The following is an 18,452-nucleotide window of genomic DNA, read 5'->3' as shown; positions in this document are numbered from 1 at the left end:
TCCACTCCATTATTCTTGGCTTAATCTGTCAGGTTACAGTCAGCAGTGTAGGGTCTTGGTGACAAATTTACTGCTGTATTTCATATGAGCATGAATGATGGAAAAGCTTCCCCAAATCTTGGGTTCCCTGTGAGGCACAAAGGTAAAGCTGTTGCTTGGCCCCTAAGGTCTTCAGCTATACTGTCTCTCCTCTGCCTAGGTGGCAGTGGGTGTACTGACCACAGCAAGTTGATTTGGCTCCTCATTCTCTATCCTAATGTCCTGGGCCGCAGCTGGACTTTAGAATGGGGACAGAGATGCGCACAAGGGATCTAATTTCCAGCTCAAAGAACAAAGAACTACCTGGCCCCTCTGAGGAATTACTCAGAGGACAAAGTCACAGAATAATCATGAAATCAGTCCAAATTTCTCAAGCACCACCCAGTTTCCGTCTACAACAGAGACTGGAGCAGATGGCCAGACCTATGCTAGATCCCAGTGCAGAGACAAGAGGAATGTGGCCCCCTGGCTTTGGGGAGCTCCCAATGTGGCTAGGGAAACAAGAAACATTAACCAAGGTGCTCTCAGAGCGGAATCAAGGTTGAGAGTGCTGCTCGTCCTCTGCCCTAGTCAGAGCACATCCAGAGTACTGTGTTCATTTCTGGGGGACATTTTAGGTCATGCCCCTCTCCCCAATATTTCCAGCTTTAGTTCTCTCCTGAGCCCCAGGGCCACATCACCAACTCCCTACTGGACACTACTGCCACCTAGAGAGCTTGTAGAGGCTTCTATACTCACCATGTCCAAAACAATACAACTCGTCCCCCTAAAATTATCCTATGACGGGTACCACCATGCTCCCAGGAACCTAGGTTCATAAGCTTGCTGTCATTCTTAATTCCTCTCTCGCTCCATATGGAAACCACCTTATCAGCTGTCAAATCTCACCAACATCTCCCTTCCCATAAATATTCAGCCACCGCTAGCTTAGTTCAGGACTTCGTCACCTCTCCCCTGGACCTTCAGAAAGGCCTTTTAATTGATCTCTTTGACTCTCTCTCCCTCCTTTAATCTATCCTTCCCACGGGTGCCTAACATGCCGGTCTGACCATAAACAGGCCTCTTGCACATTACATCACTCCATACCCTCTAGGCTCTAGCCATCTTGGTGTCCCTCACACATGACCCCTCCATCTCCTATCTCTGTCTTCGTGCTGGCATGCTTGCAATGTTCCCTCTCCATACATCCACCTCCTGCAGGTCTTGGCTGGTTCCCCAGCTGCTGACACCAGCATCCCTAAGGTTACCCTGTGCCTGTTCTATCTCCATCAATATCTCATATGGACCTTTGTAGGTAAATCACTTCCCTCATCAGAATGTAAGCAGGTGGAGAGAAAGGGAAGTTTTTCTTTGTACTTGTCTCTTAGCACCTCTTAGCCTGCACACAGAAAGCACTTAATGCTTGCTGACTCATTGACAAAGGAATGAGACTAAAGTGAGGAAGGACCTCAAATCATATCACAGGAGGACTAGCTAAAACACCCTAGAGATTTAAGGGGGCCATGGAAGCTCTTCAGAAATGAGAAAAGCTCCCAAAATTCCCAACCGGGAAAGCTGTCAAAAAACTGAACAGACCCTCCCCCTCCACCCCCATCCCTGCCAAAGGTCTTCAGGTGGAGGCTGGACAGTCACTTATCTGGAAAGACCACCAAGAACACTTATTATTACTACAATTTAAAACCCATTTTTTTGGGAAGTAGAAACTAGTACTCTAGTATAATATGGTATCAGGACCATGGTTCCAGTCCTGACAACCACTAGTTAGCTGTTATCTTGGGCAAATACCTTTACCTTTATGAGCCTTCATAAAGTTTCATAAAGCAGTTTCCCCATCTGCAAAATCAGGGCAATACTTGCATTAACTATCTCACAGAATTACTGAGGATTAAACAAGAGAACACAAGTAAAAGCTCTTTATAAAATGCCAAGTGGACAAAAGCTATGAGCACCCTCCATCCAGTCCTTTGTAATGTGCTTAACCAGTGCTGGCCAGCTCCAAAAACTACAGTCCATGCAGAAGAGTTTCTCAAAGTAAAAGGTTACAAAACAATTAGAGGAAAGTGAAGCAGCCCAATTCCTGCCAAGTATCTTCTCCTAAAGCAGCCTCTGGAGTAGCAGATATGGGATGGAAGCCTTTGAGAAGCCCTAGTGTATAATCTGGCTAGGAGGCAATGAGTTACCTGGTGTTAAGCCAGCATTTCCCCCCACAATCAGCAAACAATTGTCAGGGGGAGGGAGGAAGAAGGGGAACTGGACAAACAGACCTCCCTGCTTTTTTATTTCCACCATGAAGACGTGCTGCTTTTTCAATATAACTCTGCCCTGCCCAGGCTACTTATTGGCCCTGAGAACCCTGGGAATTCCTGCCTCTGTTCTCTGCCAGCTCAAATACCCTCATGGAAAGTTAACTGAAGGGGGGGAGGTGGCAAGTGGGGAAATATGCACCATCACTTCATCAGCTGCACAACAGAAATGAGTTATAGATTTCCTTTAATTAACATACCATGCCCAAGTAAATAACACAGGACAGAGAAAAGGAGTTTTCGTGGCCCTCCCCCTCACAAATCATGCAAGAAACCAAGAACCAGGAAAAGCTGGCAGGCGGATGGGGCACAGCCCAAAGCACAGGCAGAGGAGAGCAGCAAGCCTAGGAAGGGTCTTAAGCTCACACCCCACAAGGATTTATTGAAGGAATGAAGGACTTTTAGCTCAGAGAATACTGCAGGGCACACAAGCTATTTTCTCATGAGAAGGGCTGCCATGAAGAACCTGTTTTGCTTGTTCCAGAGAGTAGAACTAAGAACAAATGGGCAGCTGTAGGGAGGCAGGGATGCTGAAATCTCCTCCAAATAAGCTGTCCCAAAGCAGAAGGAACCACCTTTGAGAGTCCTCAAGAAACGGCCGAATGGCCACTTGCTGGGGATGCTGTGGAAGAGGTACCTGGATGGGGAGACACTGGACTTGACCCTGTGCTCCTGAGGCAGACCTTCCTACTTCATGATCATTCATATAACATTTTCTGTAACTGTGCCTTGCCTCCCCGTCTAGACTGGACATTCCTTGAGAAAAAGGCTCATCAAAGGCCCCTGTGCCTAAGCCAGCAGGGTCTTCCTGACAGCTGGGCCACTCCTAAAAAAGAGCTAGCTACCCTTATTACTAACCAGAACAGCTACTGAGGGTAGGTACTGTACGGATGACTGGATGTTTTGCAGATAAGGTGATCTGAGTCCAGGGGAGTGACATCATTTTCCCACAGTCACATAGCTGGTTAAGTTTGTGAGCCAGGGTTCAAATCTAGATTCTGTGATTCTGTCTCCTGCCTCCAACCCTCATGCCCTTCCTTGTGCTCGACTCTCAGGGTGGGACACCGAAGGGCCCCAGAGTGGGGCAGGGCATAGGAGGGAGGGAAGCAATGGGGGAGCAACAATTCTGAACCCTCTGTGGGAAAGGGAGGTCCTACTCCAATCTTCTCTCCCTGCAGGCCCACAGGCAACTCATGAATTGACCTAGAACACCTCCAAGTTATGATCCTGTGCTAATTTCACAGGGTAAACAGGGAACTCACAACTATGAGATTTTCAACTAGTTACAGAATTAAAAAAAAAAAATTCTCTGTTAAGTAAGGGGAATCCTTGCCCCCCCCACTGCTGGGTCCAGGGCCAGGTCTCCTCTTGGGGGAGAGATGCCTCAGACACTTCAGCCCTGAACACCTCCAGAGCAATCCCCTCCCCATAAACAAAGAGTGGGCTCTGTAGAGCTGGACTCCTCAGGCCCACAGAACGGGCCCATGATGCTGTGGGGGCTCGAGTCCTAAACTCTCCAGAACCAATGCAAACATCCTATTACCTACTGAGGGAAGCAGGACCAGACAGGTCACTCCTGTTTCCTGTCACATCCCCCACTCTGACTAGGGAGACATCACAACATGCAAGCAGTTTCCACATAAAAGTGTATTGGGGAAATCTGTTGGTCCCAAGACCTTTACAGCCATCTTATCTTCACAGCATCCCAACTGGCCCATGCACCACAACCTCTGACAGGGGTCAAGGGGCCCCTCCAGCGAAGATGAGCTCCAGGGCTGCCTGGATGTCCCCCCCAGTCGCCTGGAGGGCTCGGAGGCTCAGCTCGTCATCATGGATGCCCATGTCTCGGAGCTGCTGTAGCTGGGGCTGCCACTGGCTCTGTCGGAAAACAAGATTAATTAACCACTGTAAACAAGGTGACTTTTATTAAGCAAGACTGCACTTAAGCATGAAGATAAAAAAATGTGATGGTGCTACTCCTGCCTGCAAAGAGCTGATGAGAAAACACAGCAAAGCTTTAACAGAAACGATAATGTGGTATGGACCTAAGAAGAAGAATTTAAGAAGAAGGCTTAGCAAAGGGATGGCCACTGGAATCAGACTCGGAAAAACAAAAAGAAGATGTGAGAGGAAGACATTCCAGATGCCAAGAGGGCTTTTCAACAATCTAGCTATCCATTGGAAATCATATTTTGCTAAAATCTGAGATTTTGGCAAACTATTTATGCTCCTTGCTGACAAACTAATCTCCTGAAAGGAAGAGGAAGTAATATGACAGATGCTCTAGACTTAATTCTAACCAACAAAGTTGGTGAAATCAATGGGAATCACAAAAGAAACAAAGACATGTTAAGAATTCACAACAACCAGGGCCAGAAATGTCAGCAATCAATATGTTCTCTAGAATTGAAACAGATTTTTTAAAAATTCAAAGAAAAAACAATTAGGATTTCATGGTTTTCAAAAAAGTCCAGGGGCGGCTAGGTAGTGCAGTAAATACAGCATCGGCCCTGGAGTCAGGCGAACCTGAGTTCAAATCCAGCCTCATACACTTAACACAAAACTAGCCATGTAATCCTGGGCAAGTCACTTAACCCCAATATCCCTACCTTCAATAACCCCTCCAAAGAGCAAAAAAAAAAATCTAAAAGAGAATATGGAGGCTTCTCAAGAATGAATTTCTAATGATGAAAATGCAAATGATCCCAATGAAGACTGAGAAGACATCTTAGGTAAGTCCAAAGTCAGATTTTAAAAGGAAATTATCTCTGAAAATGGAAGTAGGGGCATATTACTGAGAAACAGCTTAACCAGTAAGCACTTATTCAACACCTCCAATGTGCCAGGCAGTACGCACGGGACTGGAGATGCAAAGACAAAAGCAAAACGCTCCACACCCTCAAGCTTACGCCCTAGGAGAGGAGACAAACACAAAGGACAACATTCAACTCTGATGGTTTACACTGCTATGGCCACTGTGGGCCCTGTCCTGGCTCATCCGACTCCGCTCTGCATCAATACAAGTACGTCTGCCCGGGCTTCTCTGAATCCAAGCTTATCACTTCTCATGGTCCAATAATATTCCTTGTACGTAGTATTCACCATTCCCCAAATCAATGGGCATCTACTTCATTTCCAGTTTTCTGCTACCACAGAAAGTACTACCATGACTTTTGGGAAGGGGTGGGGGGCTGGCAGTGCTCACACATGCACACATATGTGTACATGCACAGTACACACATGCACACATACATGTGCACATGCACATAGTACACACATGCACACATACGCACGCATAAGCACGCACCTTTATTGGGGTATATGCCTGGCAGTTGGTTTCATTTTATTTTAAATCTATAGGAAGGGTAATAAGACCACGCCAAGCCTATTGCTTTAAGTGGATGATTTATATTAATCAACAACAAAAAGAAAGCAGTTACTCAATGCCTATTCTGATTCCACCTTTTGTCAAAAGAAATACTCTTTAGGTGAAAAGTGTTGAACAATGGGGTGGTGAGATGGCGAAGTGAATAGAGCACCAGCCCTGGAGTCAGGAGGACCTGAGTTCAAATCCAGCCTCAGACACTTGACGCTTACTAGCCACGTGACCTTGGGCAAGTCACTTAACCCCAACTGCCTTGCCTTCCCCCCTCCAAAAAAAAAAATGTTGAACAAATATGGCTAAGAAGTGAACTGCAAAAAGTAGAAGCAGGAAAACAATGACAAAACAATTCTTCAGTGACCGCAGCAGCAGAAATGGAGAGAACAACAACTCAATAACAACCTAACAATTCAATAATAAAAACTGAATGTTGCAAAACTAGACTTTCCAGGCCTGGGTCCAATGCAGAGGCAGGAACATCTCCTCACACACCTGGCCTCTCTGCAAAGCCGCGCAGCTGGGGGGCACAATGTTGCACATCATGGTAAACTGTTCTGATGAGTTAGTTTTGTTGAACTATTTTTTCATCTTTTTTATTCTTTATTGTAAGGGATGCTCTCTGGGAGGAGAGGGGAGGGATGTATTGAAAAAGGCAGATACTAAAAAAAAATCAAAAGATAGCAATTAAAAAACTTTTAAGAAGGAATTAAAATCAAAGCCAGCAAGAGAACATGGAGCTGCTCTAACCAAACTCATGCCTCTTGGTCTGAAGAACTTCCAGGTGAGATCACATGACCTCTGACTGCTGGTAATCTTTAAGGATCATAGACATCAGGGCAAGTGATAGAAAAAAAGGAGAAAAAGGACCTACTGCCCAAGTTTCAAAAGGGAAAGAGAGTGGTTTCTTCATGATCACAAGGAACCATCAGAAGGTCACCAAGAACAATCATGGCACACTAACTTCATCTCCTTTTTTGCTAGTGACTAGACTTGGGAAATAAAGGGAATGCCTCTGTGGATGTCATCTACTTAAATTTCAGCCCAGCATTTGACAATCTCATATGATCTTATTATGGACAAAAGCGAAAGCTGATGACCGCATAATTACATGGATTAAACACAGATGTGCTCAAGTCTCTCTTTAAAATGTAGTGCGAAGGAAGAGCATATTTTGACTGGCAAAAAAAGCAAAATGATCGTGGGCTGCACAGTGTCAAGGATACTATGGTATCCTGAACAAGAGAGGCAACAGTACCCTAGGGACATATCCACCAAGCAGGCTATGGAAAAGGATTATGGGTCACACTGGGATGAGCACATCTGGACTAGGATAACCTCGATAATAAAGGGATTAAGAAACATGACATAACAGGAACAGCTAAAAGAATCAAGAGATATTTACCCCAAAGAAGAAAAGACTTAATGGAAACTTAAATACATGAAAAGCTGAAAAAGGGATCAGTGAAAAAGGTGAAAAAGAGATTAGATTTATTATGTGTGATCCCAGAGGGCAAAACTAAAAAACCAAGAAATAGGAGCTAGAATGAGGTAAATTCCAGCTCAAAGCAAGAAAGAACTTCAGGTTCTGGGATGCTCTGAAAGTGAATGAGGCTGAAGATGCAGCAGAGGAAACCTGTGCATTAGCTAAGGCTTTGCCTGGATTGTCTCTAAGCTCCTCTCCCACTCTGAGCATCCATGAGAGATGCACCCCCTGACAGCTCGCCAGAGCTGTGGGACTCACCTGGAGGTTTGGCTGACCTGAGGCCTGCAGGGCATGCTGGAGGGCCTGGCTGAAGAGATCATTAGTAATGGGGGTACCTGACTGGACACTGCTGGACATTGGTGAGGTGCCTGAGGAGTGGCCCTAGAAGTAAATCAGTTGTCAATGGCCCCCCTGTAGAATTTCAAAGTTCATCTCCTTCCTCCCCAACCCCCCTAAGACTGTTATCTACTTCATTTTCCCCCTGCCACCCAACAGGTGGCTCTCTGATCAAAAGCCAAGCAGCCCAGAGGGCTCAGCACTAGGGTGACAAAGCTTCTCCCAATCCCTCTGCCCAAGCAGTCCTCCCCATGCCTGTGTGTCCTCCTGGGTGCTGATTCCCACCTGGAGCTAATCACTTCCCTTCTCAGTGAGGAGAAAGCAACTAAGAAGAGGCTCCGTACTAAGCAGCTCTAGGTACACAAGGTTTTGTAGGAGCTGGCCAACCACGGGACAGGCTGCATGAACAGTAAGGAGCTGTCACCTGCAGTATTCAAAGGCTATGTAACTATCTGTCAAAGACTACACAGAAGGGATCCCAAAAGCAGAGGTCCCTTCCAACTCCAGGATTCCTTAACTCCATTTTAACAAGCTGGAGAAAAGCACAGGGGCATCCTGGGAGTGTGATTTTTTTTTTTTAGATTCTCAGGCGCTAGAGCAGGGCTCATGTGTGAGCAGCAGGAACAACGTGCTGGTTATGAAACCTTGGTGGAGAGCCTGGCTACTGGCATCAGCAAAGGAAAATGTCCCACAACAGGAGAGCTCCACTTTCCTTGGGGCCTGCCCTCCTGCCGTTACCTGGGTGCCAGGGGTAGGCGTGTGAGAGCTGCTCTCTGGGGTGCTGGCCAGGGCCAAGGCTGTGGCCAGCTCGCTCTGCGTGATGGGCCGAGGGCCAGCTGCTCCACTGTACCCCAGAGATGCTGGTCGTGAGCTAGACGTGCTGCTGGAGGGTGTGGACCTTGTGCTCTGGCAAAGAAAAGAAGGGCCTGTGGGTGAACTGGGCAAGTATAATTTATGCCACATGAAACTTTTGGGGGAGATCCCCATGACGGCAAAAGCCACAAGAGATAGCCCCGAGTCCAAAAGCAGCTCCAAAGGTCTCCTTAGGCACAAAGGCAATAGAATGCACTGTGCTGAAACCAGGAAAAGGAAATGGACCAGATGAGCCATAGTACAGTGACAATAAAAGAACCAACACTCATCTGGGGAGCTCAAAGGGAACCCCACCCCTCTGTGAAGGGCTTTCTCCCGGAACATGTTACTGTACCTAACAGCAGGTAGTGGAGAGAACTTACTGGATGAAAGTCGTCTTCATCATCAGAAAGTCCTTCAAACAAGAAGCCACCTGGTCCAGGGGAGAACAGATTTCAGTAAGAACAGCAGAGAGCCACAGACTCAGATCCAAAATTCATTTTAAGTTACTCTCTAACAAATGTATACTTCATTCTCTGTCTCTGGAAAATTACAAGACAGATGCATTTCACTGACTCAAGCTGAGTGTTCCCAACAACTGCTCCCCCGTCCCCAGCAACATACAGAACCCCTGAGGGATGGCAGTCCCTGCACCATTAACTGTAAGGCTTCTGATTTCCCAAAACGCAGCTTGCTCACCTGGCATGTCCCTGTAGGAACTAGAAGGCAGGCTTCGTGAGGATGCCTCTGCCACCGGGAGAGGAGTGCTGCCCGCCACTGAGTGCAGAACCAGGATGATGGCATTGACTAGAGCAGGGTGAGCTGGGACCAGCCTGGGGTAAGGATACCAAGAAACACTCAGGAGACCTAGCGGCAGAAAGGGGGGGTGGGGGGGAGGAGCAAAGCTCCAGCAGATAAGTGGCTCAAGTCCTTGGCCAAAGATCAGGTAGTGCCTGTGCCCAGGCAAGAACCCCTTCACCCACTTGTCATCCTCCCTCTCCCTCCACTACAATGGAAGAGTCTTCTATTAGAACAAAACACAGCATGAAACTTCCCTGAACCGCACCTCACCACAGAAGGCACCAATACTGAAGGAGACTTCTGTCAGTCAGCCACACATTCACCAGTCACACCTGCTATGTGCCAGGCACTGGGTTGGGCACTAGAGATTACAAAGAAACGCTAAAGACAGTCCCTGCTCCACAGATCTCTGTCCTATGGGAGAGACCACAGGCAAACAGTCAGACACAAACGAGCAATTACAGGATAAAGCGGAAAGATTCAAGAGAGGGAAGGCACTAACGTTAAGGATAATCGGGAAGTGCTCACCTTCTTGCATACAGTGAGATTTTGACTGAGACCTGAAGGAAGCCAAGAGGCAGCCATGTGGAGGGATAGCATTCCAGGTCCAGTGGACAGCTAAAGGAAATGTCCAGACTACAGAAATGAGGCATCTTATCAGGAACAGCAAGAAGACTGGTGTCCCTGGATCCCAGAGTTCACAACAAGGTGTGAGAAGACTGGAAAGGTTGGGAGGTAGAGAGTATGAAGGGCTTTGAATACCAAACAGAGGAGTTTACATCTGATCCTATGAGAAAGAGCCAACATTTACTGAATTGGAGGGAAACCACATGGTCAGCCCTGCTCTTTAGGAAGATCAACTTGACACGTGAGTGAAAGTTGGCTTGGAGTAGGCAAACACTTGAAGTGGGGAGACCAACCAGCAGGTTGTTATCACAGTCCAGGTGGGAGAAGATGAGAGGCTGCACTAAGGGGGTGGCAGTATCAGAGGAGAGAAGGGGGTATATGCAAAAGATGGTATGAAGAAAAATATCAATAGGACTTGGCAAGAGAGTAGATGTAGGATGTAAGGTCAAATGAGGAGTTGAGGAAGATATCAAAGTTGTCTTCTGCGTGACTGGGAGGACAGTTCAGGGAAATCTGGGAGTCAGGGCAAAAGATGACGTGTTCAGTTTGGGACATGTTAAGTTTAAGATGTCTACTGGACATTAAGTTTGAGATATCTACAAGGGGGTTGGATATGTGGGAATGAACATTAAGAGAGAGAGGTAAGGGCTGGATAAACAGATTTCAGAATCATCACTACAGAGATAACTGACGAAAGCTGGTAAGACCACCAAGTAAAATAATATATAAAGACAAGAGGACCCAGGACAGAGGCTGGTGAGATGCCCACAAAAGGAGTGGGAGGGATCATGTATGTAGCAGGAGTTTTCCTTGATAAAGAGAAAGGCCACCTCTTCATGTGAGACAGGAGGGAAGGGAGAGATGACAGCTGTCAGACAGGTAGAAGAACCCAGAAACCCAGAGAGAAGCCAGTACAGAGGATGTTAAGAGTAAGTTATATCCAGTAAGAGGATGGCTGGCAGTATCAGAAACTGCAGAGGGGTCAAGGAAGCAGACTGGGAACAGGCTGGGAGATGTGGAAAGCTTTGAAGAGGTCACCAGTAACTTTGGAGAGGGTATTTTTGGTTGAATGAGTTCAGAAGCCAGACTATAGTTAAAAAAAGAGCAAGAAGAAGAGAGGTGGAGGCACCCGGTGCAGGCAATCTTCTGGAGGAGTCTAGCCACAAAAGAAAGAGGAGATATGGGACAACAGTTAGGGGGGTCCAAGGGATCAGGTGAGGGCTTATTGAGGATGGGGGAGACAAGAGAAATCAGCAGACAAGGAGAGCCTGAAGTGAAAGGGCAGGGATGATGGAGGGGAAATCCACTGAGAAGACAAGAAGGAGCGGGAGTTTTCCTTGGTAAAGAGAAAGGTCACCTCTTCATGTGAGACAGGATGGCAGAAGACATGAGTGATGTGAGGTAAGGAGCAGAGAAGAGGGAGCAATTAGCAAATGGTCTTAATTTTTTCAGTAAAATAAGGCAAGGTTGTTAGCTCAAAAGGTGAGAGGAGGGGAAACCATGGGAGGCTTGAGGAGGGAATGAAAAGGTTTAGAAGAGCCGCTGTTATGAAACAAATCTGTAGCAGACCCAGTCAGTACATTTTCCTATTTTCTCCAGATTCATGCAGCAGCACACATGTGAGAGCAAAGCAGCGGATGGTGGGAGTAATTCAAGACTGAGCTTGGAAAGGCAAGACCAAGAGTTAACTAGCTTACAAAATGGTCTGTCTCAAGTGGGGCAACTATCTCATACAGAAGAGGCAAGGGAAAATGGTTACAATGGAGGGGAAGAATAGGAAGGCAAAAAGGAATTGTCAACCTTATTCCTATTGAATCTGGCTTGAGGAGGGAGGGAAATACACACTAAATAGGGGATCTCACCCTCCAGGAGAATAGGGGGGGAGGGGATGTGAGGGGGGATGATGGAAGGGAGGGCAGGCTGGGGGGGAGGGAAGTTGGAAGCACCCACTTTTGAAAAGGGACAGGATCAAAGTAGAGAATAGAACAAGTGGGATGTGGGATAGGAGGGAGGGAAATATAGTCAGTCTTTTACAATATATCTGCTATGTTATTGTTTTGCATTAGCCGCACATGTACAACCTATACTGAACTGCTTATCTTCCCAGTAAGGGTGGGTGAGAAGGGAGGAAGGGAATGAATCTGGAATTCAAAGTTTTAAAATCAAATGTTTAAATATATATATACTATTATCAATATTGTTTTACATGTAATTGGGAAATATAGAGATCCACCATGCCCTACTGGAAAAGTTGAAACGGGGATGGGAGAAAATATGGGAGAGAGCAGATCAGAGGTGGGGATATCCTGTGGGACTGCTGTTTTGGGGGGATGGGTGGGGGAAAAACGGGGAGAAAATTTGTAACTCAAAATCTGGCAGAAACGAACGATGTAAATCAGAAGTTAATAAAGCATTTTAAAAAAAATGGTCTGTCTCTATGGAGAAGCAAGAAGAGTGTAGCTAGTTCGGGGTGACGGCCTTGGAAAGACAGGAGGTTTTAAGAGATGGGAGGGCACAGCGAGGATGAAGAGTAGGGTTTGGGGCTGGGAGGGAGCGGTATAATCACAACAGACTGTGACCAAGTGAGGGAATTTCAAGATTCACGTGTGCATTTGTGGGTGATGGCAAGATCAAAGACATGACCATCTCTGGTGTCACTGTGGTAGGGAAGAAGAAAAGGTCATGGGAAATGAGTAAGGTGAGTGACTGTGAGGACAGGGTGTCTGGGGGAGTATCAAATGCATGTCCAAAGAGCAAGAGTTGAGGAAGGGAAAAATATCATGGGCCAGGCACTGTCCTCACTGAGAAAGGACAGTAAATCTCCTGGAGGTCTGGTAGACTACTACTAGAAATCTGATTGATGTTAGAAAGGAAATGAGTGAATTTCAGAGAAGGAATGGTTCCTGAGTGACAGCTGCAGAGAGAGAACCCGTAAGTGTCACTGGGGAGCAGAGAGTAGTCAAACTCCCCCACCTTGACCAATAAGTCTGGGGGAAATGAGTGGAAATGCAGCCATGCAAAAAAGTCAGCCAGGAGGCACCAGGTGTCAGTGAGAACCAGAAGATGGAAAGGATGGGAAAGATTTCAGATGAAATCAAGTTTGCTGCCTACAAAGCAAGCATTCCAGAGAGCACAGCAGAAAGGATGGGCAGCTTTAGAGAATGACACCGGAGGGTGAACAAGGGAGATGGGAATAACAGACGGTCAGCAGGGACAGAAAATGGGTTTGAATGATGACAGAGAGTCAGATTCACTGGGATGGAGAGTGTCAATCATCAGGTTTAGGAAGCTGTTCACTGTCTCTAAGGGTTTGGCCTGTGGGTAGAATCCTCAGGACCCACAATGGGACCAGGCTGGAGCCTTGGTGGAATGGCCTTCCTTTTTCCCCAGAAAGAAGCCTGGAGCTCCATGGGACGGTGCTTCTCCTTTTCCAGGAGGCAGAAGGTCTGACAGGATGCAATGGCATTTTCTCCCCTTGCACCAAAGGCAGGAGACTAGGGCACTTGCCTGGTGTTTTTCTCCTTTTCCTAAGAACTCCTCCCTCCCATTGATGTCTGAACTGGGTGTCTTCTGCACTATTTCCAAAACGCTCTAGAGACAGCTTTTGTGCAGTCAGTTCCCCGTACCTGGAAGAGTCTACCCTCCTGCTCCTCTAAACCCTACTCAGCCTCCAAGCTCCAGCTCAAGATGCCCCTTCTTCTCCCCCTCTGACCTCTTCGAGCACTTTCTGCTTATCATGTGACACGCACCTCCAAACAGGAGCTGCCCAGCCAAGGGAAGCATCTGCCTTCAAACACGGGGGGCAGGGGCTGCCTTGTACTTCTCTGTATCTCCCCCACAGTGCCTGGCACAGAAGTGCATTAACAGGCAAACATGACGTGTGTTGATTAATTAAGCCTCTGCTAACAGATCTGCCTAACAAGACGATCAGGACATGGACGGCCAAGCATTTGCTGCCTGCTAGCCTGACACCTCGGCCTGGCCCAGCCCAGAGCCCCTGGCAGGAGGAACCTCTGGCAGTCGCAGACCATCACAACGAGGCTGGGACAGACAATGCCAAATCAGGGTCGCCCACTCAGCCTCTGGTGGTCATGGGTGGTCTCAGTTCCACCCCAAACCCCTGACTTAAACTGCTTGTAGCTGCTTAGTCACCACAAGCCAGTATATATAATGCTAACCGGGGCAGAAAGAGTCTATAGCACTTGAAAAAGACAGCCATTAACCTGACCCAGACCTCAGTCTCCTCATCTATAAAATGGGAAGGCAAAGGAATGAACGTTTGTATGGCACTTGCTATGTGCCAGGCTTGTGCCTCGCACTTTACAAATACTGCAACATCTCAGAACCACCTGGAGAGAAAGGTGCTACCACTGTGCCCATTTCACAGCTAAAAAAACTAAGGCCAACAGAGACTTAACGTGTTCTGAGGCTCGATCTGAACTCAGGCCCAACACTCTATCAAAACTGTGCAACCAGCTAAAACGGGCATTTCATGCAGCCTGGGGGAAAAGCCCTCAAACCCCTTTCTCTGACTTTTTTTAACAACTAGTCAACAAGCAGCATTTATGAAGTGCTGGCCGCGTGCCAAGCCCTGTGCAACAAGTTGCTTCCTCTCCGGCCCCGGACTCCATCCGGGGGAGTTCCACCCTGCCAATGCTTGGAAACTCTTCCCTTCGGCACACGCAAGGCTAGAAACTCCCAGCTTCCTGGATGACGGCGTCTCCCTGCCTGTGATCTCACTGATAGCCAAGTAATAAGCCCCCCAATCAGAAGTCCTGCCCACCCCAGAAAACAGCTCAGTAACAATGGCTCTGGGGGCCACGACCCCCGGACTCCCTCTCCTGCTGTGACCCAAGCATCATCACGCCCAAAGAGGCCTACAGACATCCAAAGCAGTGTGCGTCTTTTCCCTTCCCCTCTACCCTCCTGCTATGGGGGTCAGTTCACTTGGAGGGGACTCAGGACTTAGAGTGTGAAGGCGTCTGTCCTACAGGCAGCAATAGTGCCAGCAACAATAGCTAGCATTTATACAGTGCCAGTGATGTGCTAAGCATGTCCCTCACAAGAGCTCTGGGAAGTAGATGCTATTATTCACTTCACAGATGAGGAAACTAAGGCAGACCAAAGTTAAGTGACTTGCCCAGGGTCACACAGCTAGTGAGTGTCTGAGAAGGGATTTTAATGCAGGTCTTCCTGACTCCAAGCCCAGGGCTCTGTCCCCTCTGCCACTTCACTGTCATGGAGAGTCTATCCTAGCACCCCTTCCCTTGCTGCCCCTGCCTCCTGCCTCCTTGACCGTTCCCAATTAACCTACAAGGCCTTCCCAGAAACAAGCTCTCAGCATCAACTAGCTTCTATGATTTTTCTGAAGACCCTGTTCAGTGGCAACCACAAAAGGACTGATGTTCTCTAGCCCCTTCCACCTCTAAATCTTACACTCTTCTCATCCACTTGTGCCTGGAAGTACAATCGTGTTTTCAGCCCTTTCTCTACTCAGCTCTATGGAAGGGAATGGACTCGTGGTGAGTGCCTGGCTGGATGAACCACATGCCATACCACACTTACGTATCCAGCATGCTGGGATCAGCGAAGACCGAGAAGAGGTCCTTATCCTGAAGCACCCCTGTAAGAGACCCAGAAAATAATCAGAAAGTAAGGGCCTAATCCAGACCATGAAGAGGAAGAGACTGCAGGGCTCTCATGGGCTCTGTTCCTCAGAGAGTTCTAGGGGTAAAGGGCTCCCCAACATCCTAGAGAAAGAACTTGGAGGTAAGCAGTGCTATTCAATTCAAGAGTCCTTAAGTGCCTACTGGGCCTAAAAAACTGCCTAGAGGAGTAGCCGCTATTGTTGTTAGTCCTTGGTCTTCAAAGAGGACCAATGACATCTTTGACGTCCAGGGCAAGGACAAATTCAGGACAACTGTGATGGCCCAGGATGCAGTGACACTGAGGGAAAGCCCACAAGGTCAGCCTCTGTCTATGAGGCCTTTCCATTCCAGGCTCCTCGACACAGACCATCCTTCCTCTCCTCTCTGACAAACCCAATCAACCAACACTTAGTACACACCTACTATGACCCAGCACTGTGCTAGGCACTGGGTCATAGACACAACAATAAGACAGCCCTACCTTCAAGAAGACTTCACTCTATGGGGAGACACAACATGCTCACAGATAAGTAAACAGAGTAAATAAATGGTCAGTGATTAGTGGAAGGAGAGGAGGGCACCACTAACAGCTGGGAGATTCAAGAAACTCCTCTTATAGGAGATGGCCTATAAACCTTACAGGAAGTGACAGGCTCTAAGGGGAGAGGGAAGGGGGGCATTGCCATCACATGGGGACCACCTTATGTAAAAGCATGTGAGCTGGAAATGGACTGCCACATACAGAAACAGCCCAAAACAAGTCTAACATGTACTTCAAGAAATGGTTCCAGAAGGGATCTGTGACTCCATTTCCCCCTGACCCAGGTCAGGAAGCTGCTTTCAAGCTAAGTTCAAGGCAATAAACACTGGGCACCACATGTAACCTATATCAAATCGCTTATTATCTGGAGGGACAGACGTAGGGGGAGGGGAAAGATGGAGGGAAAGAATATGGAACTCAAAATTTTTTAAAACAAATGCTAAAAATTGTTTTTACTTGCTATTGGGGGAAAAAAAGAAATATAAAAAAAAAAAAACAACCCCAAGAAACAAACTTTGGGCACTCTGTGCAAGGCCTTGTGCTGAGTGCTGCAAAGACTGTGATGTAACCAAGCCGAGTCATGTCGCCACAATGTCCATGTCTGATTCTGGGCTCTCTCCTCCTCTAATAACCTGAGCCCATAACAAGCTCCAGAGAATCAGAGAACTTCACCATGGAAGACAGTCTAACCCAGACCACAAAAGATCTTCTCTGCAAGAACATGATCTTCCCATAGCCCCACCAATAGCACTACTGCCCCCTTGTGTCATCTTTACCAGTTTGCTGGGTACAACCTTACACTTGTTTTCATGTGCATTTCACTTAGTGATTTGGAGCATTTTTTTCATATGGTTGCTAATAAGTTGGAATTTATCTTTTGAGACCTATGTTAATATCCTTTGATTACTTGTCCAATGGTGAATGATTCTTGGTCATATATTTGTGCTATTTCCCTATGTATCTTGGATATCAGACCTTGATCAGAAATATTTAGATATTCTCTTCCAATAAACAGGTTTTCTTCTTATTCTCATTGCACTGATTTTGATGGTTTAAAAGCTTTTTGATTGTTTTTTTTTTCTATTACAAGGCTCTTTGGACAGGGAAATGGGGAGCAATATATTTGAAAATGAGGGTTATAAAAAAAAGCAATAAAAATTAAAGATAGCGTAACTAAAAAATGAGAGAAAGAGAGAGATGAGAAGAAAATAATGCCGGAAGAAAACAATCTCACAGAAGACAAAGAAGAGATAATACCAAGAAGGAAAGGGCTGCTGAGTGTCAAATAAAAGAGAAAAATCAAGAAGGATAAGGACTGCAAAAAACTCCCTGTATTTAGCAAATGGTCATGGTGACCTTGCAGAGAACATTTTAGGAGAGTAATGGGAACCAGTTAACACCCAACTGCAGAGGAGCAGGTAATGAGGAATAAGGGGCAGAAGTGCCTGTTACTCCTCATATAAATGCCTGTTAACTGACTGCAGAGAAAGAGAAAACACAAGCTCCAGAGACAGAGAGGTCAAGGGAAAGCAGTCTTGCTTTCTTTTGTAAGGAGAGACCTCAGTGGGTTTCTAAGAAAGGAATATGAAAGTTAATATAAACAATGGGGACCATCATCAATGAAACAAGGCAGAGAAGGAGCCTGGAGAGGGTGGAATGGAGAGCACAGGGCAGGGAAGTAGGTGGTTAGCCTTGGCAGGTAGGAACGTCACCTGATCCTCTGGACACAGGGACAGGAGAGGACATTAGACAAAGTAGTTTTGAGACATGCTTGGGGGAAGACAGCAAGATCACCAAATGCTGACAGATCCTAGTTATTCAATAAAGTAGGACGTGAGGTCACCTGCTGGAGAGAAGCTGAAGATGAGAAAAGATTTCCAACCATGACTTCTGCCATGATGACAATGCTGATCATAGCACCAAGGGAGAAATGAGGACATTGAGGCTCAGAAAGTCCCAACGACTCGTGCTTGTGATCACACAGTACATGTCTGATATAGCACATGAACCCATACCTTCCCGACTCTAAGTTCCTCTCTACCTACTCTGGTCCCATGATAAAGAGTCAATAAAGATTTAAAAAAAAAAACCCTCTAACAATTCTCCCAAGCATTTCAGGTTTTTTAAGCACTTACCCAGTGCAATGGGATCGTTGCTGAGGCCTGGGGTGGCTACAATGATCTGATCCAGAGACTCTTTATTCCCCAGCATCTTAAAGACCTGTCAAAGAAAAGAAGAAAGCTAAGTGCTGAGATCCAAAAACAATCACCGAACACCACCACCTTGCACGAGAGCAGCCTCTTAGCAATCCTGCCTTTTAAAAGTGGTTATTGGGGCAGCTAGGTGGCACAGTGAGTAAAACTCCACTCCTGAGTCAGGAGGACCCGAGTTCGGTTCTGGCCTCAGACACTTAACACCTCCCCCCCCCCCCCCCCCCCCC

The 18,452-nt window shown here is 46.9% G+C and overlaps 1 protein-coding gene across 3 annotated transcripts in view; it reads right to left on the bottom strand.

The window, feature by feature from the left end:
- Window positions 1-3,974: 3,974 nt before the first annotated feature.
- The window catches only part of UBL7 (ubiquitin like 7), a 20,597-nt gene continuing 6,119 nt past the window's right edge, over window positions 3,975-18,452 (bottom strand). For all 3 annotated transcript variants that reach the window (XM_069071180.1, XM_069071178.1, XM_069071179.1), the window contains exons 5-11: window positions 18,148-18,232; window positions 15,389-15,446; window positions 9,095-9,228; window positions 8,779-8,828; window positions 8,282-8,449; window positions 7,466-7,588; window positions 3,975-4,220 (exon numbers count right to left, since the gene is read on the bottom strand). In XM_069071180.1, the coding sequence (XP_068927281.1) occupies window positions 4,083-4,220; window positions 7,466-7,588; window positions 8,282-8,449; window positions 8,779-8,828; window positions 9,095-9,228; window positions 15,389-15,446; window positions 18,148-18,232 (756 nt within the window). In that variant the 3' untranslated portion in view covers window positions 3,975-4,082. The remainder of the gene's footprint in view (window positions 4,221-7,465; window positions 7,589-8,281; window positions 8,450-8,778; window positions 8,829-9,094; window positions 9,229-15,388; window positions 15,447-18,147; window positions 18,233-18,452) is intronic.

This window comes from Petaurus breviceps, unplaced genomic scaffold, assembly GCF_028583685.1.
Source record: "Petaurus breviceps papuanus isolate PSGF00001 unplaced genomic scaffold, PetGlider_PUasm1.0 90825, whole genome shotgun sequence".
NCBI lineage: Eukaryota > Metazoa > Chordata > Mammalia > Diprotodontia > Petauridae > Petaurus > Petaurus breviceps.
Note: the sequence above shows the minus strand (reverse complement) of the source record. Positions and strands in the feature narration are given on the sequence as shown.